The following is a 22,499-nucleotide window of genomic DNA, read 5'->3' as shown; positions in this document are numbered from 1 at the left end:
TTAGCCAAATAATTTAGGTTTTCAAATTTTTACTGCATTCCTACAGTTTAATGGCTTGGTTACAGGGCTTCTTTGTGTCATTAACCCATTTTAGTTATATATATATAGAAGCTTTTTTCTGTCAAATTGTAGTATGTAAGTGTGTGTGTGTGTAGAGAGAGAGAGAGAGAGAGAGAGAGAGAGGGAGAGAATTTTAGTCATTACACACATTTTCTTAATGTTAATGAGCCATGAGGGCACGTTAAAACACAGTGGTGTGTGTGTGTCTGTGTGTGAGTGTGTGAGTGTGTGTGTGTGTGTTTTCTATGGTGTATTAATGCATTACATTGTTTAATTTGCAATTTACATTCTGATACCTTTACAGCAGAAAGAGAGAGAAAGAGAAAGCGAGAGAGAGAGAGCAAAGAGTGAATATGTAAAAGTAAGGGAGGGAAAAGATAGAAAATGCGATGAAGGAAGGAAGTAAATACAAAGAAAGACAGGAATAAGAATAAGGATAGGAACATGAGTGAGGGGAAGAGAGAGAGAGAGAGGAATGAGAGAGAGAACATAGCAGAATGAAATGTGTGGAAAGAAAGAAAGAAAGACGGAGAAAGAGAGGGAGAGAGAGAGCGAGAGAGGGGTGGAGAGGCTGACAGTATGAAAAACGAGTCCGTCACTCTGGAGGCAGCGCTGCATGAGGAGCTAATTCAGCTGCTCCACACTGATGGGCGATAAGCGCCTGACTGCTTCTATCTCTCTTTCTCTCCCTCTCTCTCCATCTTTCTCTCTCTCTTCATCTCTCCCACTCTCCACTGTCTTTAACCACTCTCTCTCTTACTATCCCTCTCTCACTCCCACTGCTCTTTCTCTGTCATTTCTCTTTTCTTACAAATACACCAGCCTCCGATCTGCTGCCACCAGCATTCACCTCTGTCATACGCTCTCTCTCTCTCTTTCTCTCTCTCTCTCTCTCTCTCTCTCTCTCTCTCGCACTTTCTCTCTGATTTTTTTCAACTCTTCTTTTGATAAACCATATCATTTATCCACTCGCAAGAGAGTGGGGGGAAATGGGAGGGAAGAGAGAGGAAAGAGAAAGTTACAAACACAACACAAAAAGATCTTCTGTAGCACCATATAACTTATCCTTCTTTTTATAGAAGAGGAGCTTGCAGTGCTTTTAGGTCAGTTCTTTGGCCAGTCCCTTACCAGACAAAACTATTCAGTCAAAAATGGCAACAAAAAAAATGTGGTTTTATTCTGCATACGAAAAAAATGTATACCGAACAATTACGATTTTGGATAATGTGATCACATTGCAGCCAATTGGGATTAAAATGGGTTTAGAATGCAAAGTGTTCAAAAAACTTTTAGTTTTAAAAATGCTTTGTCTTTGAAAAGCAAAGAATAGATATATTTAGCCATTTTAGTTTTTGCAAAATTGAAAAAAATATTATAAAACCTGCATAAAATGTTAGCTATTTGGGCCTTTGACCATATTAAATAAAACTTGAGTTTTCAGCCAAATAGCATAGCTCTAAATAACATTTAATAGTCTTTTGTAATGTCGGGTTTGCTGCCTATTTATGGATTTTAGTGATTGGTTAGGAGGCCAGCTCATACAAAGGCTGAAGAAACAAGGTCTTGAAAGTAGGCGTGGCAGAAGGGTGTGGATAGAACTGTTGGAGTCTATTGTTTTCTACAGTTATTGGAATTAGATAAGTAAGAAAGAAAGAGAGCGATATAAAAAGAAAACAGGAAATGGAAGAGTGCATACAAAGTTAAAGGAAAACTCTGGTGTAAAATGGACTTTTGGTGTAGTAAAACATACCTTACCTTACCTTTGATTAATAGCACATCTCCGCTAGTCAACATAGACTCTGCATAGCGAATCAGCCGGTGCCAGAAGTAACAGCGGCGCACGGACATGAAACTCATGTTATAGGATGTAATTAATGGTTTTTAATAAGCTTCTTGTGCGTTTAGAGCCTGGTTAACGGTGGAAAAAGCTATTTATTGGGGCAAATTTTGCCCCGTGTCACACAGTCTGAAGGGTCTGTTAAAATTTCTGGATCTCAGAAAGCTCTGGGAGAACTGAGGTGTGATATTCATCAAAAATAAGTACTTTTCATTAAGTTTTACAAGTCAATTTTTCACTGGAGTTATCCTTTAAGAGAGAGACAGAGTGCCTGAGAGAGAGAGAGAGAACAGAGAGAAAAAGAGAGAAGGAATGGAGAGAGAGAGAGAAGCCTCTCATTGTCTCAGCACAGGATTGCTTTCTTTCCAGCAGCACATCAAAGCTCTCTTTCCCGCTGTTCTTTACACACTGCAGCTCAGCTAAAGACTTCACCTCCTAAAGAGAGTGTAAGAATCTAAAGCCTCTCTTCACACACAGCGCAGCCAGAGCCGTATTACCACACCGCTGTGCTGGTGGCCTGCAGATACATTTCAGTGTGTTTTCATGTTCCTGTGAAGCGCTAGTCTCTCTCTGTCTCTCTCTCTCTCTCTCTCTCTTTCTCTGTCTTTCTTTCCACCATAAGCTGCTCATTTAGCCCACCTTATGTGTGTATATGTGTGTATACAGTAAGAGTGTGTGTGTGTGTGTGTGTGTGTGTGTGTGTATGAGAGAGAGAGAGAGAGAGAGAGAGAGAGAGAGAGAGAGAGAGAGAGAGAGAGAGAGAGAGAGAGAGAGAACAGGGCTGGAGATTTAGATTTTATTTAAGAGAAGAGGCTTTCCCTCAGCTTTATCCCAACACAGCGAGCTTTGAGTGGCACCCGCTGCAATTACCGCACCTACGCCGAAATCACAAAACAACATGGCTGCCATCTCCCCACACCAATTAACTGCAGTCACTTCAAAGCTTGTTTAATAAAAAGCCAAAGCCTCCAGCAGTCGGCTCCCGCCCAGCTCTCGCCGAGCGCGAGAGCGAGCTGTTTTTTTTTTTTCAGCAGGAACAGTGTAAAGGCTTCAGAGGTTGACACCGGACAACTAAATAAACACCATCCAATTTGCAAATGAACTCTCCAGCGCTCTGAACAGCAGCTGCCAAAGGAGTATCTGTGTAATTGTTTACTCGGTCTTATCTGCTCACTCGTGGATTAGGAGCTTCTTAAAGGCTTTCTCTCGTCTTAATCCGGTCTTCTTGATGCGCTCGTAATCAGCACACTATTCCAGCTGTCACTCAACAATAAGGCACGGGCTGACCTGGTCACCGTGGCTTAAAGAGCTAAAGTCCTAAAGATAACTGTAGACTGAAGAAGCTCCTCCACTTCACTTCGGATCATTACTGTTCAACCCTCTTAATTGGAAGTAAATTCTCATTCTGAATCTGACCTTCTGGGTCCTTTAGGAAACCTAGAGGGCAAATTATTAAAGCGTTAGTTTGGCAAAAAAAAAATCTGAGTCTTAGAGAGATTTCTTCTTTCTGCTCTGCCTATTTTCGGCTAATGTTCCTTCGAAGCTCCACTAGCTGCACTGCATCATCATTATGAACTTCCACTTAAACAATAGCCATAGAGGCTCAACACGCTTGAAGGAGAACACTAACTGCCACTTCAGTTACATCTAAAACTGTTACATAAAACATGGATATGTATGTATGGATATGTTTTGTCAGGTCAGCAGTATGGGGTAGTCACATATTTTGTTTTAAACTGTCCACACATTATATATTGGCTACAGTTCACAACCTCTATCAACTGCTACTGTAGCTATGCCTTTGTAATGGGTGCAGCATGTGGTTTTGCATTGTTTTGTTGAAAAATGCCTGAACATCCCTGAAAAATATGTTGAGAAGTTAATACTGCTTCTGGACAAGATCTTGTGCCCTTTCCCTTTAAACTCTAATTTCTGTGCATTTTTTTCTCTACACATAGCGTTGTGTGTTCCTTCCAAACAACTCAATTTTGGCTTCATCTGTCCACAGTATATATTTTGCCAGTAGTGCTGTGGAACATCCAGGTGCTCTTTTGCAAACTTGCAGCATTTTTTTTTTTTTTTTTGGACAGCAGTGGCTTCCTCCGTGGTGTTCTCCCATAAACTCCATTTTTGTTTAATGTTTTCCTTATTGTAGATTTGTCAACAAAAATTTAGCATGTCCTAGATTTTTTTAGGTCTTCAGCTGACAGTCTAGGATTCTTCCTCACCTCATTGATCATTCTGCTGTGCTCTTGCAGTCACGACTACGCCTAGAGAGAGTAGCAACAGTTCTGAACTTTTTTCATTTGTAGGCCGTCTGTCTTACCATGGACACATGAACATCAAGGCTTTTAGAGATACTTTTGTAACCTTTCCAGCTTCATGCAAGTCAACAACTCTTGAACATAGGTTTTCTGAGAGCTCTGGTCTGAGGTATGGGAGAGTTGGTCTGAGGCATGATTCACGTCAAGCAATGCTTCTTAAGAACAACAAACTCAAACTGGTGTGTGTGTGTGTTTTTTTATAGGGCAGGTCAGCTTTTACCAACACATCCAATCTCATCACATTGATTGGACTCCTGGCTCCAATTAGCTCTTAGAAAAGTCATTAGCCTTGGGATTCACATACCTTTTCCACCCTGCACTGTGAATGTTAACATGTTGTGTTAAAAAAAACATGCAAACATATAATTGTTTGTGTAGAATTAGTTTAAGCAGACTTTGTTTGACTTATTGTTGTGACTTAGATGAAGATCAGACCACATTTAATGACCAATTTATGCAGAAATCCAAGTAATCCCAAAGGTTTCCCATACTTTTTTTGCAACTGCATACCCCATTACTAGTTCTAAGTTCTATCTCAAAGTTTTAATTGTTAAATGTTTAGCCTTGAAATGCCTGAATGGATGCTTTAAAACAAATGATCTAAAGTTGTGCAGACAAATCATAGAGTATGTTGGGTTTATACTGTCTGCAATAATATAAAAGTCAAAGTAGAACTATGAAATGCTACATGTTTTATTTATTTCCATACTGTCTTTACTCTCTTCTGATTTAGAGTGATTTAGAATCTACAAGACCTCCATTTTTAATACTGCATAACTGTAGTCTATAAAAGTGGTATAAACAGTTATTTAGCTTGGCAGCTTCACTGTAAACAGGAATTAGTCATATTTTACTGTTTTATATGTGTTTACTCTATTGTTATGTAGTGTTTTTACTGGCAAAAACACACTGACTGCTGAGTTAAACAGTTTTAAACGAGTGCTGTGACTTCCTCAGACTTTTTACTCTAAATAAGACGAGGCTGTCAGGAGCAGGGAGTCTCTTATTAGAGTTTATGTGCTACAGCCTACAGGAAGAAGCGGAGTGTGCGATATGCTGTGCAGATAAAGCACTATTATTGAGGACTCTGTATCTCTGAAACAGCAAATTTGTTGTTTAATGGTATCTTATTGCAAGTGATTTCAGACTATTTTTCCAGTCCATTAGTTGCACTATGTAAAGTGCAGCTGCTGTTGCAAATTGTGGAAAAAAGCAGAGTTTTAAATGGGTTTCTATGCATAACTGTGATTATATGTTGTTGTTATTATTATTTTTCAATATACAGTTTGGTATCCATCCATCATAGACTAATGTAATAGATTAATATCACAGATTTAGCACAACTCACACAGTGGCAAAGATCTGCCATATTTTTGTACCAATTTTCGAATATGATAGGAACTATCGTAGAAAGTACTGGTATCTGATGTGATTTTATTTATATATTTTATTTTGCATGTATTTCACTTCACGCACGTATGATTTCCTGATCTGATCCCTTCGCCTACTCTCTCGTTTTTTCCACTCTCTCCCTCTCTCCCTCTCTCTTTTCTCCTCTGATTTATCATGGCTGGTATCTGTATCCTGTGTGACACATGCTCCTAAACTCTCCTGTCAGCTTCTGCAGTGCTTCGCCACAGAGCTTTTGATTGGCTCTGACAGTACCAATTTGATTTCAGTGGGAGATAAGACCAGCTTACCACTGCTCATAAAACGGAGAGAGTGGCTCGAGAGACGGAGGAGGAGGAAAATAGATCTAAGAGGGGGATGGGGGAGGAAATGGAGAGTTTTTAGTCATTATAATGTAGGAACACAGAGCACTGTTCATCGTGCCGTCGTCGTTGTATCTAATTCTTATAGTTGATTTTAGTTGATTTACTGATTAATGTTTTTGTGAACTCAAACATCAGTTCATAATCAGATTGCTGCAGTTATCTGATTATTCAAGCGGTCCTGTTAATGACCTTCTCTGATTTTTTTAGATCCTAGTAAGATCTAAAAATCTGAAAAAAAAAAAAAAAATCTGATAAAGAGAGCTGGATTTCAGCTCGGTTATTGTACTGTATTTCTCAGTAGATGTTCACTCTTATCTCAGGGTATTCTCAGATAATTTCTCAGTCTGCACATACATGAAAACACAGCACCCACGAGATGAAGGATTTAAATAATCTTCATCTTCTAGCTGATGTATGTTCATGTTGTAGCTCTGCATCAGCTGCCAGAGCCCTGAGAGAGCACAGTTGGCTTTGCTCTCTCTGGGTGGGTAGGATCTCTGCGCTCTTTCCCCACATCACTAGTCCAAAGGGTGATGCCACTCAGCAGGAGGCGTCTTGGATAATTGGCCTTGTAAATTGGAGAGGAAATAGGATTTTTAAAAATTTGAAGAAAAAAAAAATGTGGGATGATTTTCGTGTTTTACATGATGTTTACACCACGTCTTATTAGGGCAGAACAATTCATTTTTAAAAATTAAATATTTAATTGAAATTGCAATATGAATGGGTGCGATTTTTTTTTTATTGCAGGAGCTGCAATTTGAATTGGCCAATAGCCTGCAAGTGTGTGTTTGAAGACGTAGCCTGCTCTTCTGGAGATGCGTCACAACGTTGCAGCATTTGTACCGCATAAGTAGTCCGTAGAGTTCTGGAAATTGTATACTTTGGGCTTATTGTCACTTTAAATAAAATCGGACACTTTTATAAATGTGGTTTGATGAGAAAGAAAAAAAAGATTAATCCATAAATGCATATTATGTATATACACACACAGTCTCTCTCTCTCATACACACACACACACATATATATATATATATATATATATATATATATATATATATATATATATATATATATATATATTATTATTTTTTTAATAGTTTCTTGATATTTTAAAAGCTGCATTTATTTTGAGAACCCTGGGAATATTTTATGTGGAAAGAATAGATAAATATGTTAGCCACTAATACAGGTTTTGGGTTAAATGGATAAAAAATAACAATCGCAATATTCTGTGCAAAAATTGCAATTACATATTTTGCCTAAATCGTGCAGTGTGAGCAGTGTTTAACCGAGCACTCATCAGATGTCATCCAAACACTTTAGGAGCGATGCTGAAACTAAGGGATTTAACTGAGGGCTCTTCTAGCTAATGTATGTATGTAAAAAAAGCTGCTACATTTTACATTATATTAATAATTGAATTACTATTATCTGATTATATAAGTGTCATGTTAAAAACAGCATAGCCTGATTTCTTAATTGGAGTAAGCTATAGAAATTCAACAAACCAATCAAATTAACACCAGTACTCTTAGATTTATTGGCCTCCAGGGTAGCCACCTTCAGAAATCAAAATATGGAATGCCCAGCATGGCCCCTCTGAGCCATAACCACTCCTCAGCAGTGGTATGCTTTATTTTGTGCTTATATTCGTGCAACATTTCATTGGCAAATAAAGGATTGTTTTTTTATTATTTTAAAGAAGCTTTTATTAAAATGATGTATAGCTCTGCATTATTAGTGCTGAATATCTGCCTCAGTGCAGCAGCAGAGCCTGCAGTAGAGAAACGGAACGGCTGGCTGTTTATGTGAGGTATGGAGAATGCTGGTAAACCTCCCAGCTCCCACGCCTGTCAGATGTTTCTCCACCCGGCTCTCTCTCTGCTCCTCACTGCTCACGAGCGCAGACACTCCGAGCACTGCTGAAATGCACTGATAGCATGCACACACAATACATTATGCAGAATTCTATGCAAACTGAATGCGTTACTGAACAGAACTCGCTCACGGACGCTTACTTCTTGCGAGAAAACTTCCTAAAGTTGAGTTTCTTTTTTTGCTCGTCAGAGAGCCAGAGAAGGAGGTTCAAATCTGTCATGATATTTCCTGCATTCTAACAAATGATCTGTTCAATAAAAACACTTTTTAACACATTTTTCAGGCTGCAAAAAACACAAACTATCACTGGCACATATTGTGCAACTGAAAAAAGCCTTTATGTGAAAACTCTGCCTGTGCACAAACTACATTCGACACGGCATGTCTAAAAACTGATTTTTATTCATCTTTAACACATTTGAACACATTTTTGCAAATTAAAAGGCATATTTATTCAAAATGAACAGATATAATGTATTCAATATAACAGATCAAACCAATATATTAATATACTATAGGTGTAGCCTCATCATTTTGTATGAAATAATGAAAAGAAGTTTGACATATCTTACTTCCTTACACATGTTTCTCAGCAGAGGAAGTGACGTCCATCATGGGCAGTTTTTTATTTTATTTTATAAAAACTGTTTTCAGATTCTGGGGCAGACATAAAGTATAATGTTTAATTACCAAAATTACATATTTAACAGAAGACAGAAGATTAACAGAAGATTGTATGCAAATGGGTGTATAACTGTTAATAGAATAAGCAAAAAAAAAAAGACATTTATGAATTTATGAATGAATAATCAAAAGTTGGAGACGGTAAATAATGTGTGGGCTGGGAGTCATACATATATAGTGTGTACTGTAAATTGTGCCTTAAGTATACATCAAGCAATATAACCCAAATTTTATAATTGTTGTGACAAATTAGCTCACAATACACTTTTTTAAATGCATTGTTTGGATCAAAAAAATTGGTTATTCTAAAACATCATAATGTGGCATGTTGTATATGTGTGTACAGTGAAGCCCTACGTCTTGTAAGACCAATATTTATATTTATTCTATTATTCTAGTGCTTTATTGAGCAAATAATCACTCACTGCCCAAATAAGGAACTTTAAATTTGTAATTTACACAGGTGCCTTAAATTTTGCACAGTACAGTTTTTCACGCGCTGCTGCACAGTGCGTCAGTCAGCTAATGCTGTTCTCTGTTAAGTGTGTGTATGTAACTGTTTGATTCTGAGGAATGCTGCAGTGCATGCTGATAACGGCAGTGTTTACTGTGCTCCTCAGGGTGTATGACTATCAGCGTGTCCCGTCAGCAGCGCCCCCACTGGCCCACAGCTCCAGCCTGGCCAAGAGAGCCCGCTCCTCCTCCTCCAGGCAGAGACGCAGCCGAGAGAGCTCATCTTCCAAGAGCTCCAGACCCCACTCCTCCAACAGAGCCAAGTGTAAGAACGTACACTCACTTACACCCACACACACTGTATATACAACTGTGACCACTGCATTATATACTGTATCTATAGTACTCTCTATATAGTGTGTGTGTGTGCGTTTTCTGTAAAATTAACAGTTTAAAAAACAATGTACTGCTTGTTTACTAATCTGACAGGTAAAGTAAATAACATTGTCTATTAAGAATTAATTTTATGGGGGCGCCGAGTGGTACAGCGGTCTAATGCGCTGCCACTATGAGCGGGAGGTCGCAGGTTCGAACCCCCCGCTCATGCAGCTTTGCCATCAGTTGCCGGTGCTTAGAGGGAGCAAAATTGGCTCTGCTTCCTGTGGGGTGGGTAGATGGCGCTCTCTCCCCATCACACTTAAGGTGGCGCTGGGCGGCACGAGGCGTCTGTGAGCGGATGAATCGGAACCTAGCCGTTGTGCTTTCCTCCGAGCGCGCTGTGATGCTGCTCAGGCAGTGATTCATCCGCAGCAGCTCGAAAAAAGGGGTGATTGAATTCACACGTGTCGGAGGAGGCGTGTGATCGTCCGCATCCTTCAAGCGTCACCGGTGATGGGGCCAAGAGACAAAGGGGTGGGACAATTGGATATCCAAATTGGGAGAAAATGGGGAAAAATGAGAAATAAAATGATAAAAAAAAAGAATTAATTTTATAATCAATATAGTATTTGACCGGAAGCCAGTGCTAGTAAAAAATGTATGTAGGCGACTGTTTGAACAGAGAAATCAGCCAAATTTAACATTAAGTCTAAACCCTTTCAAACCCTGTGACCATTACAATGGATTCTCATGTATTTTCTTTATTTTTAGATGTTCTGTTGCACTTAACACTATTTGAGAGCTGTTGTCCATCAGAATAGACCATGAACCAGCCAATGAGCAAGTTTATAAACCAATAAAAGAGTAGCTCGGCCCCGCCCACTGCACTGAAAAAACAGTAGTACTTTTTTTACTTATTAAATGTGATTTAGAACACTTTTTAATCATGATTTTACTGTAATAAAAAGGTAAACATGAATTATACAATAACACACACAGGCTTCTTATGCAATGGAAATAAAAATAACTGTTAAATATTTTAGTTAATTTGATTTATTTGCTATATAGATTTTATAGTAGAATATAAGTCTTCTTTTCTGTGCATTACAGACAGTAATTCTTCTTCAGCATCCTTACATTTTTTCCATCACTGGAGATAATTCAGGTGTGAAGGGGTTAAATGACTAAATGAATAATGTTTTGCTGATAGCTGTGTTTCATCTGCACAGCAGTGAAAGTTAACCCCATGTTCTCTATTGATTTTGTACAGTGGCAGCATGTATAATGTAAATAATAATGTTTCTAAGATTAGATAGAGCTCTGTGGAATTCCATTTTTCACTTTTGTATAATTGGAAGGAACATCATATACATTAACGAACTGATTACAATCAGTTAAATAGGATTTATAATAATATAATAGAAAACAAATCTGCTGTTAATGTTGGTCTTGCCTCAACAAGTCAGAACTCTCTTGATGGTTGGGGTCACAAATGGAATTTCCATAATATTAGACAGGTGGTTTTAATGTTTTGGCTCAGTTTGAGTATAGTCACCTAGGAGAAAGAGTTACTCTAGAGCATCACATCTTCATTACCTTCATACAGTAGCTCTAGAAGAGCAATACACATGAGCCAGCATGTATACCTGATCCTCTGATTCCCTCTTGTGACCTTATGCACAAAATTCTCACAGCAATGTACCTATATTTAATATATACATAAAATATATTTACATGTAAATCCTTCCCATAAGGCTAAGAGCCAGTGTGACGAAACTCTGTTATAAGAAATGTGGGATGAGCAGATGTTTACACATTAAAAAAAACATAGCTATTTTAAACTCTGAATTTTGTCAGATTTAATTTTAATAAAATTCAAATTTCATCTAAGCATATTTGAGTCTGGTTGAGCAGTCTACTATAGTCTCAGAAGGGCAGAGACTCCAGATGGCTTTTCATTAAAAGCCTCTTCTCTGTAGGCTCTTCTCCTGTAATAGAGACAGCCCTATCAGAACACGTAGTTACAACAAATTAATAGAGCAGAACGAATAAGAAAGTGTTATTAGAGAATGTTATTAGCAGTTCTCATGGCTAGGTCACCTCGCAGCATTACAACTGAAGGGTCACAATGTTGGCTTTTTCAATTAAACGCCATCTCTCTGTCATAGTCTCTCATTTATCTTCTTGTTCGGTCTGTAATTGTGACTGTATCTGGGTGATTTTTTATATTATTTGTAGTATTTCTCTCAGGATCATAAGAATCCATTATTCCACCACCATAGAGAGCTTGGTCAGTAGCACTGTGCTGTTGTTCTGAGGTGGCCAGACTAGGGCTGTATATTGGATAAGACCCTGGTAATAAGATATGTGTCACAATATTGGGGTCCTGATTAAATATTTTGTAATATATTGCAATACTGTAATTTTTTTAAATCAAATTAGAAAAATTGTCTTACTAAAAAACACACCATTCGTATAAAATCTGAATAAAAGTTGACAATATAATAGTATAATAATACATCTGCAGTCTTTTAAAGAGCAATGCTTTGTTAATTATTAAGAACAGACATTTGAGTTATAATATGTATTAATATAATATACAAATGTTAAAATATCCTAGCTACAAATAAAATAAAACCAAAGACAGCATGCTAGTCTTCATTCTCTTTATGTAAATGGACTCTCCTGGCCACATAACTACAATAGGCAACATTGAGGTGAGATTAGCAAAACTGATCAAAACTGATCAATGTCATGTTTATATATTTTTGTAAGATAGGACTATAATGTATATATGTATAATGACAAGCCTGCAGTATTGCAGAACTTAGATTAAAAAATATATATATAAATATTTTCTGTATCGCTATCATCATTTGTATGATCCATAAGAAATGCCTCATGAATGCTCAACTAACACTTAAACTACAAGTCTATTAAATACAACTGCAAGGTAAAAGTAAATGATTGTCTATTGAATGTAACTCTACACCCTGACATTTTAGGCTAGGCTTAGGGTTAGATTTAAGCTTTAGGTTAGGGTTTGGATTAGGGTTAGGTTTTAGGGTTGATTCATGGTTGATTTAGGGTTAGGTTTAGATTTAGGGTTAGATTTAAGATTTATCTTAAGGTTTGGATTAGGGTTAGGTTTTAGGGTTGATTCATGGTTGATTTAGGGTTAGGTTTAGATCTAGGGTTAGATTTAAGCTTTATTTTAAGGCTTGGATTAAGGTTGATTCATGGTTGAGTTTAGGTTTACGGTTAGGTTTAGGGTTAAATTGAATGTTTAGGTTAAGGTTTGAATTAGGGTTAGGTTTTAGTGTTTATTCATGGTTGTGGTTAGGTTTAGGGTTAGGTTTAAGGGTTCATTCATTATTAAGGTTAGGGTTAGGTTTAGCATTTGATTTAAGCTTTACGTTAAGGTTTAGATTAGGGTTAGGTTTCAGGGTTTATTCACGGTTGATGTTAGGTTTAGGGTAAGATTTAAGCTTTAGGTCACGGTTAGGTTTAGGGTTAGGTTTTAGGGTTTATTCATGGTGGAAGTTAGGTTTAGGGTTAGATTTAAGATTTAGGTTAAGGTTAGGTTTAGGGTTAGGTTTTAGGTTTCAGGGTTCATTCATTATTAAGGTTAGGGTTAGGTTTAACATTCGATTTATGATTTAGGTTAAGGTTTGGATTAGGGTTAGGTTTCAGGGTTTATTCATGGTTAAGGTTAGGTTTAGGGTTCGATTTAAGCTTTAGGTTAAGGTTAGGTTTAGGGTTAGGTTTTAGGTTTCAGGGTTGATTCATGGTTGAGGTTAGGTTTAGGGTTAAATTTAAGCTTAAGGTTAGGTTTAGGGTTAGGTTTTTGGGTTTATTCATGGTGGAAGTTAGTTTTAGGGTTACATTTAAGCTTTAGGTTAAGGTTAGGTTTACGGTTAGGTTTTAGGTTTCAGGGCTGATTCATGGTTGAGGTTAGATTTAGGGTTAGATTTAAGCTTAAGGTTAGGTTTAGGGTTAGGTTTTAGGGTTTAGGGTTTATTTATGGTTAAGGTTAGGTTTAGGGTTAGGTTTTAGGGTTTATTCATGGTTAAGGTTAGGTTCAGGGTTAGATTTTAGGGTTCATTTATGGTTAAGGTTAGGTTCAGGGTTAGATTTTAGGGTTTATTTATGGTTAAGGTTAGGTTTAGGGTTAGATTTTAGGGTTTATTTATGGTTAAGGTTAGGTTTAGGGTTAGGTTTTAGGTTTCAGGGCTGATTCATGGTTGAGGTTAGGTTTAGGGTTAGATTTAAGCTTAAGGTTAGGTTTAGGGTTAGGTTTTAGGGTTTAGGGTTTATTTATGGTTAAGGTTAGGTTTAGGGTTAGGTTTTAGGGTTTATTCATGGTTAAGGTTAGGTTTAGGGTTAGATTTTAGGGATTATTTATGGTTAAGGTTAGGGTTAGGTGTAGGGTTAGGTTATATAAGAATAATTTATATTCAGATTAGGGTTAAGTTGCGTTTAATAGACGTTCAGTTGAATGTTAGATGAATGTAAGTTGAGTATTTACAGTGTGAGGCATCTATAATGGACCACCCAAATCCAAATAGTGTTCCTATATTTTCTTACACTTCTAAGCCAGGATGGGTGCTGAGGAGCTGCCTGAGGACGAATGGCCTCCTCCAGAGTTCAGTATAGAGATGAGTCTGGGCATGGCACAGTGTTTAGACGGGTGTCGGAGAGTGTGTTCAGACGAGAGAAGGAACAAAGGAGCCTGGCCAGGCTTGTGTGTGTGCAGTTATTTGGAAAGTATGAAATAAGAGATAGCACTTCCCTTATCTCAGCACAGTCAATATTAGTGAGGAGGAGCTGTTTTCAGAGCTGTGTGATTGTCTTCTTTTACCTCTCCTTTAATGTGGCATTTCTCTCCCCCTCTCTCTCGCTCTCTATTTGTTTCTGTGCAGTGAAAATGGAGGAGCTGCAGACTATAAAGCGAGAACTGACTCTGATAAAGGTTCAGATCGATGGGCTGTTGGACAGTCTGGACAGGATGGACAGACAAAGGCAGGAGCACACAGGTCAGTTCTCTGAAAATGCATGAGACACTTATTTGTCCTCCCGAGACACTTTGACAGGTTTCAAACTTTGGACATGATTGAAATTAGGTCTACGATAAGCTAGGCTTGGACTGACTGTTGAGCAGAAGTGTATCATACAAGCTTAAACCGCCCCCTAGTGGTAATCTATCTCTCGTCTTGCTTTACTTGGTGTATTGCTGAGAGTTTGGACCCTTGAAGACTTTATTATTATCCGGACCATTTGATATATTAGGATGGAATATATAATATTTATATATCAAAATATAGTAACTGGCACCCTGATCAACTGGGTTTAATCCAAAAGAGCCTCACAGACCCTTTAAAAGCTGTGTAAAAAAGCTTTTTAACAATTTTAACAGTTTAAATGCTTTAAAATAATTGGTACCAATTTAAAATAAGACACCTGTATAAGAATTTATAAATGCTTTACAATTACTTTATTAATGGTTACTAATTAGGTTGTAAATCCTTTAAAAATCATTAATAATCAGTTATAACACATACGTAGAAAGGGCAACAATGACCTTTTGTTTGCCAATAGTAAATCCACAGCCATCTATATTGTTGCCCTTTTTACATTTGTCTTATAGCTGATTAAATTAATGATTTTTAAGGCATTTACAACCTAATTAGTAACTATTAATAAACTAATTGTAAACCATTTATAAACCCTTTATAAAGGTAGTCTTATTTTAAAGTGGTACCAAATAATGATTTATGTTCCATATAACAAAATCTGGCATGATTTCTAGAAAAATAAAATACAATACAAGTAATAAATTATTTGTTGTACCATTTTTTGTAACATTGGGATATAAACTTAAAATACTTGTCAGTTGTCAATACATGTGCCATCTTTATTACAGTAAATAAAAAAAAAACACAAACAAGCTGTTGAAATAATTTAGCATATTTAATTTTAGATTTTGTATCAATATTCAGAACTGGGTCTATGCTCTTATGGGTTACGTCTATAAGAAAATCTAAAAAAAAAAAAAAAAAAACACAATCAAATTTCTGTATTATTTGTATTATAACTGTTTTTGTCGCAAAGCAGCTTTATAGAGATAAATCGAGATCTAGTAACATAAAAGCATAAAATATAAGACTTAAACCAAGACTTACAAGGGGGGTTCAAAGCATCTTACAAATTATTCATAAAACTCACTATACAGCCTCACGGGTCTATTATGTTCAGTTTCACTGATTACAATTGTGGTGGTGAGAAAATTATGGTTAATAGTAATAATATTAACAGTAATGGCAGCAATTAGAAAATTACTAGTTATACACCATGTAAACTTTATTAAATGGTAATGGAAAATAATCTACAGCGGTTGTCAGATGCTGCATAGTATGCAGCTGGTCTGTTGCTCTGCATTTAAGCTTTCAACTGCCAGTGATTCATCACTAATCTGAGGCTCGGAGAGATGACTCAACTGTGTGTACGTCAATACAAGCAACCAAACCCTCCTTTATATTATAGCTCTGAAATATATATATACCAGTTTTTTTTTTCTTAAAGGCGCTCTCCCGTCTCAGCATTTGTTCAATTCTAATATTTTAGACCTTCTTGAATTACAGCTCTGCCAATGAAGAGGGATCAATGTGTGTGAGTCAGTAACACTAGCAGTTTAAGGAGAGAGGAGGGCACAAGTCTTATTTAAACACTGAAATCCACAACATTTTAATTTATTTATTGCAGGAACTGTGTACTTTTAAGTACATGTGTAGATCTTAGTAAATCTAAAACATATTCTGGTTTGTTTAACACTTTTGTTTTACAGAATAATTCTGCATGTGTTCCTGTGTAGCTTTAATGTCTTCAATGTTCAATTTACAACGTAAAAAATCCTAAAAAAAAAAAAAAAAAAAAAGGAAAAGAAAATATCGAATGAAAAGAGATGTGTCCAAATGTTTGACTGGTATTGTATATAGTATATTTAGTGTTTTACTTAGTAAATGTAAATTACTGTGTCCTTTTGACTGGGGCTATAGGCATAGATAAGTCTATGGTAATCATGTAATAATCTCTAGGCAGCTGTTGTCTACTGGTAAACAGCACTGTTGGGAACTGCTTCTCACAATTCTAAAAATAACAAAAATCAAAGGCAAAAGCAGGGCAGGCTGTGAACTACAGTCAAATTAATAAAGTTGTTAAGCATGATACAAAGTGGCTTATTGATTTAGTAATCAGGATATGATGTACACAGTCTACAGTACTGTGCAGTGGAATCCATTCTTCATTTTATTTCATTTCTTAACATCAATCAGGGGACTGATTGGATGGTTAAACACAGAAAATATTCATGTAGCACTTAATATTATAATATTGTTTCCCAATAATGTAAAAAATACCAAGAAATACAATCAGGTTGAGCACTTGACTTGGTCAAAAATGGGAGAAGATATAATAATGCAATAACTTTTTTATATTGTGACATTGTGACAATCTTGACATTTAATGGTATAATATATTTTGAGTTTGGTGCAAGAATAAATGTCAGAAATGATTTAGTCCTACATGATCAGATATCACAAATGTGGATGTGTGGCTAAAATCATATACTGACACAATTTAAAACACTGAGTATTATATTTATTTGTTGTTGCCTTTGTGTAATTTTTTTGTTTAATGCATGTGTGCTTTTTTTCTAAACAAAATCTGCTGCAGGTTCACCCTTTTCTCAGGATGGGAGTTTGGGGGGTTCACCATACCACCCATCAGCCAGCAGTCGAGAGGGCTCACCCAGAAGCCCCAGCCCTCGCCCCCGCCGGGCCCGGAGAGACAGTCCTGAGCTGGGGGAGGCCAGCGACGATGATTCACACATGGTAAACACTCAAACTCACACACATACAGCGCTGTGCAGATGTTTTAGGCTTTTATACATATGTAATTTATACAAATACAGCACCAGTGTGAGCTAGTTCGTATGACGAACAAATCTTTGTATGTCCCCTTCAGCCAGCACCCCAGTAGATGTGTTCAATTCCATCACCACCCCACCTGAATTACCACCATCATAAAACACTGATATACCAAACCAGCTTTGTCATTTACATCACATGTGATACATGAGGTGAAACAAAATTATACTCTTATAGACTTGTTACACCCAAAAGAGCAATTGTTATAAAATAAAATAAAATACAATACAATATATTGAAAATTAATATCAAGATAAATACACAAAATATGAAGGAGAGTAGGAAAGTAGCAGCAACATAAAGTCCAGAGTGCAAGTTTTGCTCTAGCATCATGGATGATAATGAATGAAGGAGAGCTTTAGAGATGTTTTAATAAACACAGTGATACAAAGCCACTACTTTTTTATTAATGTTATTTATAATAATATTAGTGTTTTACATAAATAAACACTTACTGCCTTAATAAGGACATTTGAATTCTAAGGAAATTGAAACTTTTGCACAGTACTGTTTATCATCACTGCCAAAGAAAAAACATGTATCATTATGGTTGCTTTGTGGTTCACATGTTCACCTCCCAGCACTGGGGTCTTGGGTTCAAGTCCCTATGTGGGTGATGTTCTCCGTGTGTTTACATGGGTTTTCTCCGGGACACCAGTTTCCTCTAATAAAAAAAACACAGAGATGAGGTAAACTGGATACTATAAATTACCCTGGTTGGTGTGTGTGGGTGTAAATATGTATGTGAATGTGTTTATGACTATATGCACAGATATATATTGGCACTCTGTGATGTGTCTCCTTAGTGCCCAGTGTAGTAAGTACTGCTTCTCACGTGTGTGTGTGTGTGTGTGTGTGGTAGCCCGTCCACATGAATCTGGAAATTTTTTGTCTCCGTTTTTGCCTTCCGTCCACACGAAAACGGCACTTTTGGTCGCTAAAAATGGAGCATTTCAAAAATGCCTTCCAAGGTGGAGATTTAAAAAAAACTATGAGCGGAGAAACCGAAGCTTTCTGAAAACGCTGACATTAAACAGCGAGTCTGCGCATGTCTGCTTTTTGTTTACATTAGCTTAGCCTGTTCAGAATGAGCCTTAAACATGGGCAGCACCTGGATGAGTTCTTTTTTCTCTGCGATTTGTGAATTAATAACATCTTTCACAGCTTAATTTAACGTTACTCTTACATTATCAAACACAGCAGGGGCACCAAAATGTGGTGTGTCCAATTTTTTTGTCCGATGCTCCTGTTCGGGGGGACAAACATTACCGGCAGTTTTTGGAGAATTTCTGTTACTCCATTCCTTCTAAAATTCTGACACAATGTAATAATGTGCTCAAATAAAAAATAGATAAGAAATAGAAATACTACTTAGAAATAAGTTTTTCATTGGATAGTGGAAATATGAAGTGTTTTTTTTTTGTTTTTGCTGCTCATCAAAATGCATGTAAGTCAGGTCCACTGTGCAGGTCACAGTAGCATTGCAGAGCACAGCACAGCATAGCACAGCATGCCCTGCACTGTGTCCCTCTGTAGATAACCAAAACGTACCATGCACAGCCTTCATCCCCCTATACACACAGTGGATTTCAAAAGGACGCTGTGGACTTGTGGCTGAGTGTGTCTTTTTTTCAAATTGTGTCGTGTGTGTGTGTGTGTGTGTGTATATATATATATATGTGTGTGTGGGGGGAGAAAAGAGATAAGCACAATGCAGAATGCCTCTGCACGACAAATCAGTCTGACAGCAGATAAGTGCCTCTCAAATGTTGTGAATGTAAAACTATGCCTGGTTTCTGCAGACAAGAAACAACGACTCCTACAAACGTTCATCGATTCTCCACACAGAATAGCCAAATCTTGGAACCAACCACAAGTGAACAACTACACACACACACACACCATCTACACCCTCACTAAACACTTTACCTTACCTCCATCTCACTCATGTCATCTACAGAACACAGAAAAAAAACTAATCTAATCATGCTTTCATTACTTTGACACACTACTGCTTTATTACGAGACAGATTTGCTCATTGCAGCGTAAAATTACACTGAGCTCGGCCATTTTTCTGCTCTCATTCTTAAACTGCATCCACCTACAGCTGTCCTCAAGCATCAACTTCAAACAAAAGCACACACACACATAGTCAAAGCACTTATTGAGAAGAAAAGGTGATGATAAGCAAAAACAAAGCTATGGGAGAAGTACTGAAGAAAGGGAAAGACAGAGAGAGGCAGGACAATTAAGCTCTATATATATATTATCCACCACAAAGCACGTTACAATTATGTGTAATTACCTTGCAGAGTGTCCCCCACCTGCCGACAGTGACACATTAAGTACTTTAAGCCACCTTCTGAGTCTCCTGAACACAATAGCAAGGCCCTCAATTACTCTGCAGCAGGGATTGTGTCACAGAGGGCTTCCCCCCGAACTGCCTTAACTGCACAATACTGCAGAACTGCACCATCTGCCCCCACATGATCACCACAATCGCTCTGGATTTGTTGTTTCTTTTTCTGTGTTGTGGCTAGACCAATATGAAACACTCAATGGGGCAAAACCTTTTATATACACTATAAAAAGCAACCCAGCAGGCACTGAAGATCAGCTTGACGTCAGAAAGACTTTGGTATTTTAGTTGAAAATGAAATTCAAGTTGATGTGAAAAGCCATTCTGGTCAGAAATCAAAGACCTACATTCATTACAAAACAATATTGGGTTGACCTCAAGTTCCAACATTAGACAAATGTAACATTTTGGATGGAAGTCACACATTTCTTAATAAACCATTATCTGGTTAAAGTTGTAAAAATTTGATTGGAAATTAAAGGTCACATATTTAACAAAACATTGGGTAGAGAATGTTTCAACATTTTTTAGATGTTGAATTTTTTTAGGAACCTTAAGTTACATCTATAAAAAACAACAATAAAAGTGTGTTGACTTACAGTTCCGACAATTTTTGTTCCAATTTTTAATTTTGTCAGGAAAGCAAAGTCACATGTCCATCAAAAACCAACAACAGGTTAACATTAGGTTTCAGCATTAGATAGATGCTTTACATTTTGCTACCTGTTTTTGCTTTCTGTTTTGCTTTGGTTTATCTTGTTTGTTTAATAAATTAATACCTGCATTTATGTCTGTCTTCTCTTTCCAGTTCCTGCGTGACAGATGTTGAGTTTTAGTCATCATGCCTCACAACTAAATGTTGGTATTTTACACCATATAAGGTTGGCATGTGACATTAGCAAGACACTGGATTTACGTTGGAAATCAAAGTCACATTTGCATTCAAAGTCATTCATTTTTGGTTATTTAACACTATGGTTTAAAACCAACAATACATCAACTTCTAAAATGTTAAGAAATTAAGCACTGAATTATTGACTTTTCCAATTCACAAGTGACAAAAGTCACAGGAGGCCTGTATTGTTTGTGTTTGCAGGTGTGAAATTTATCCACTATATACCTGCATTGACTGAATCTACTGGATATTATATTGATTGGCTATGAAGAAATGTTGCCAAATGTAATCTAATGACTGGTGAATGTAATGGCTTGGTAAAACATATATATTTGTAGATGTTTTGTACCAAACCTAGGGTTTCTGGAAAAACTGTGAAAAATATTTCAATGCTGCCTATAGACAATTGGCTTAAACGCAGCCTCTCTAATTAAACAGTGTTGTTTAAAGCTTTGGTATTTCAGTTTTCAACACCTTGACAGGGATTAAGCCTATGTGTAGGTGTGTGTAGCTTTTAAGAGAAAATATACAATTAAAATGCTGTGTAGGCCTCATGTCTGTCTGGGAAACTGCCCCAATGTGTCATGAATCTGTCTCACCAGCAATACTTTCTTGTGCTAATCTTAAAGTTTAATATTAACTCTACCTGATTTATACTGGGAGTGTATCGATTCAGATGTACACAAAATAAATAAATTCAATGAGATTTCAGCATTTTAATTAAAACCTGGACTTTTACACTGTAAAGCTTGTCCAACCTGGAAACAGGTCCTATCATTTTAAACACAAACACAACAAGAAAGCACAGTGTAAAACATTACAGCCACATTACATGTCATGTAAACTAATTTCTTCTTTTTCAATTCTAATTGTCATAGAAAGTTTAGGATATTGAACTCAAGTTCTTTTGTTTTAAATAAAAATAATAAAAAAACACATTGTCTGAAATAACTTCTTGTGAGTTTTTCAAAATTGCCCAAGTTTATTTAGTTTGTTTAATTATGTAATTTATGGTTAAAAAAAGGAAAGGGGGAAGATTTGACTATGCAACAGCTAATTTCGAAGTTAGAATTTTTTTTTTTTAAGTTCTAAATTTTTTGAACTTTTAAGCCATGGGAGCATTGGGCTAACCACTTTTTTTTTTTTTTTTTTTTACAAACGCATAGCAACTAATATTAACTAGGAGAAAAAAAAAAAAAACTCTAGGGGACTACTTTCACTACATTTACTTTTGCACCCAACCAAAACACCATTCACAGACCCACAGCTACAGCAGCTGTATCTACACACAGCCTCCAACAACCACACGCTTTCTCTGCATGGTCTACTCCTCACTTGGGTTTGACATCAAAATAATGGAGAACAATCCATGTTGTTAGTTCGTCCAGTGGGTTTTGGTTCCACCACACTGTTTGCGAGCTTGTTATATCAGCAGGCTTGTAAAAGGGCACTGGCACGGTTCAGTAGTTTGATAGAGCAGTCTGCTATTAAGACCACATTTCTCACTTTCTCTACCTACCAGTGCTCTCCACAAGCTGTTGTTGTTTTCCATAACTGATGAGCGCTCCCTCGCTCTAGGTGATAAACCATATGTTAGAGGAGAGCGTCTCAGCGAGAGCCAACCGGTCCCTCTCCGTCATCTCAGCGTGCTTCCATTCCCACCCATTAGCTAGCGCGGCAGCTCATCTCTGCAGCCCAACCGTCTGAAATGAGCTCCAGCACACTGACTCATGTGTCATTAATTCCAGGCTAGAAGCTCCGGGTTACCCACAGTGCTCTCTCCTTAATGGCTGTGAACATACTGCAGCTGCATGTTAGAGCACTGGAAACCATTATAATGAGGATCTGTCTTTCTCTTTTTGCTAC

The 22,499-nt window shown here is 37.1% G+C and overlaps 1 protein-coding gene across 2 annotated transcripts in view; it reads left to right on the top strand.

Moving 5' to 3' along the window:
* Positions 1-22,499, top strand: part of LOC103040524 (heterogeneous nuclear ribonucleoprotein C) — a 120,030-nt gene that overhangs the window by 94,004 nt on the left and 3,527 nt on the right. For both annotated transcript variants that reach the window (XM_022679509.2, XM_007244026.4), the window contains 3 exons: positions 9,183-9,340; positions 14,316-14,429; positions 17,125-17,282. In XM_022679509.2, coding sequence (XP_022535230.1) covers positions 9,183-9,340; positions 14,316-14,429; positions 17,125-17,282 — 430 coding nt within the window. The remainder of the gene's footprint in view (positions 1-9,182; positions 9,341-14,315; positions 14,430-17,124; positions 17,283-22,499) is intronic.

This window comes from Astyanax mexicanus, chromosome 9, assembly GCF_023375975.1.
Source record: "Astyanax mexicanus isolate ESR-SI-001 chromosome 9, AstMex3_surface, whole genome shotgun sequence".
Classification (NCBI taxonomy): domain Eukaryota; kingdom Metazoa; phylum Chordata; class Actinopteri; order Characiformes; family Acestrorhamphidae; genus Astyanax; species Astyanax mexicanus.
This window is presented reverse-complemented; position numbering and strand designations above follow the sequence as displayed.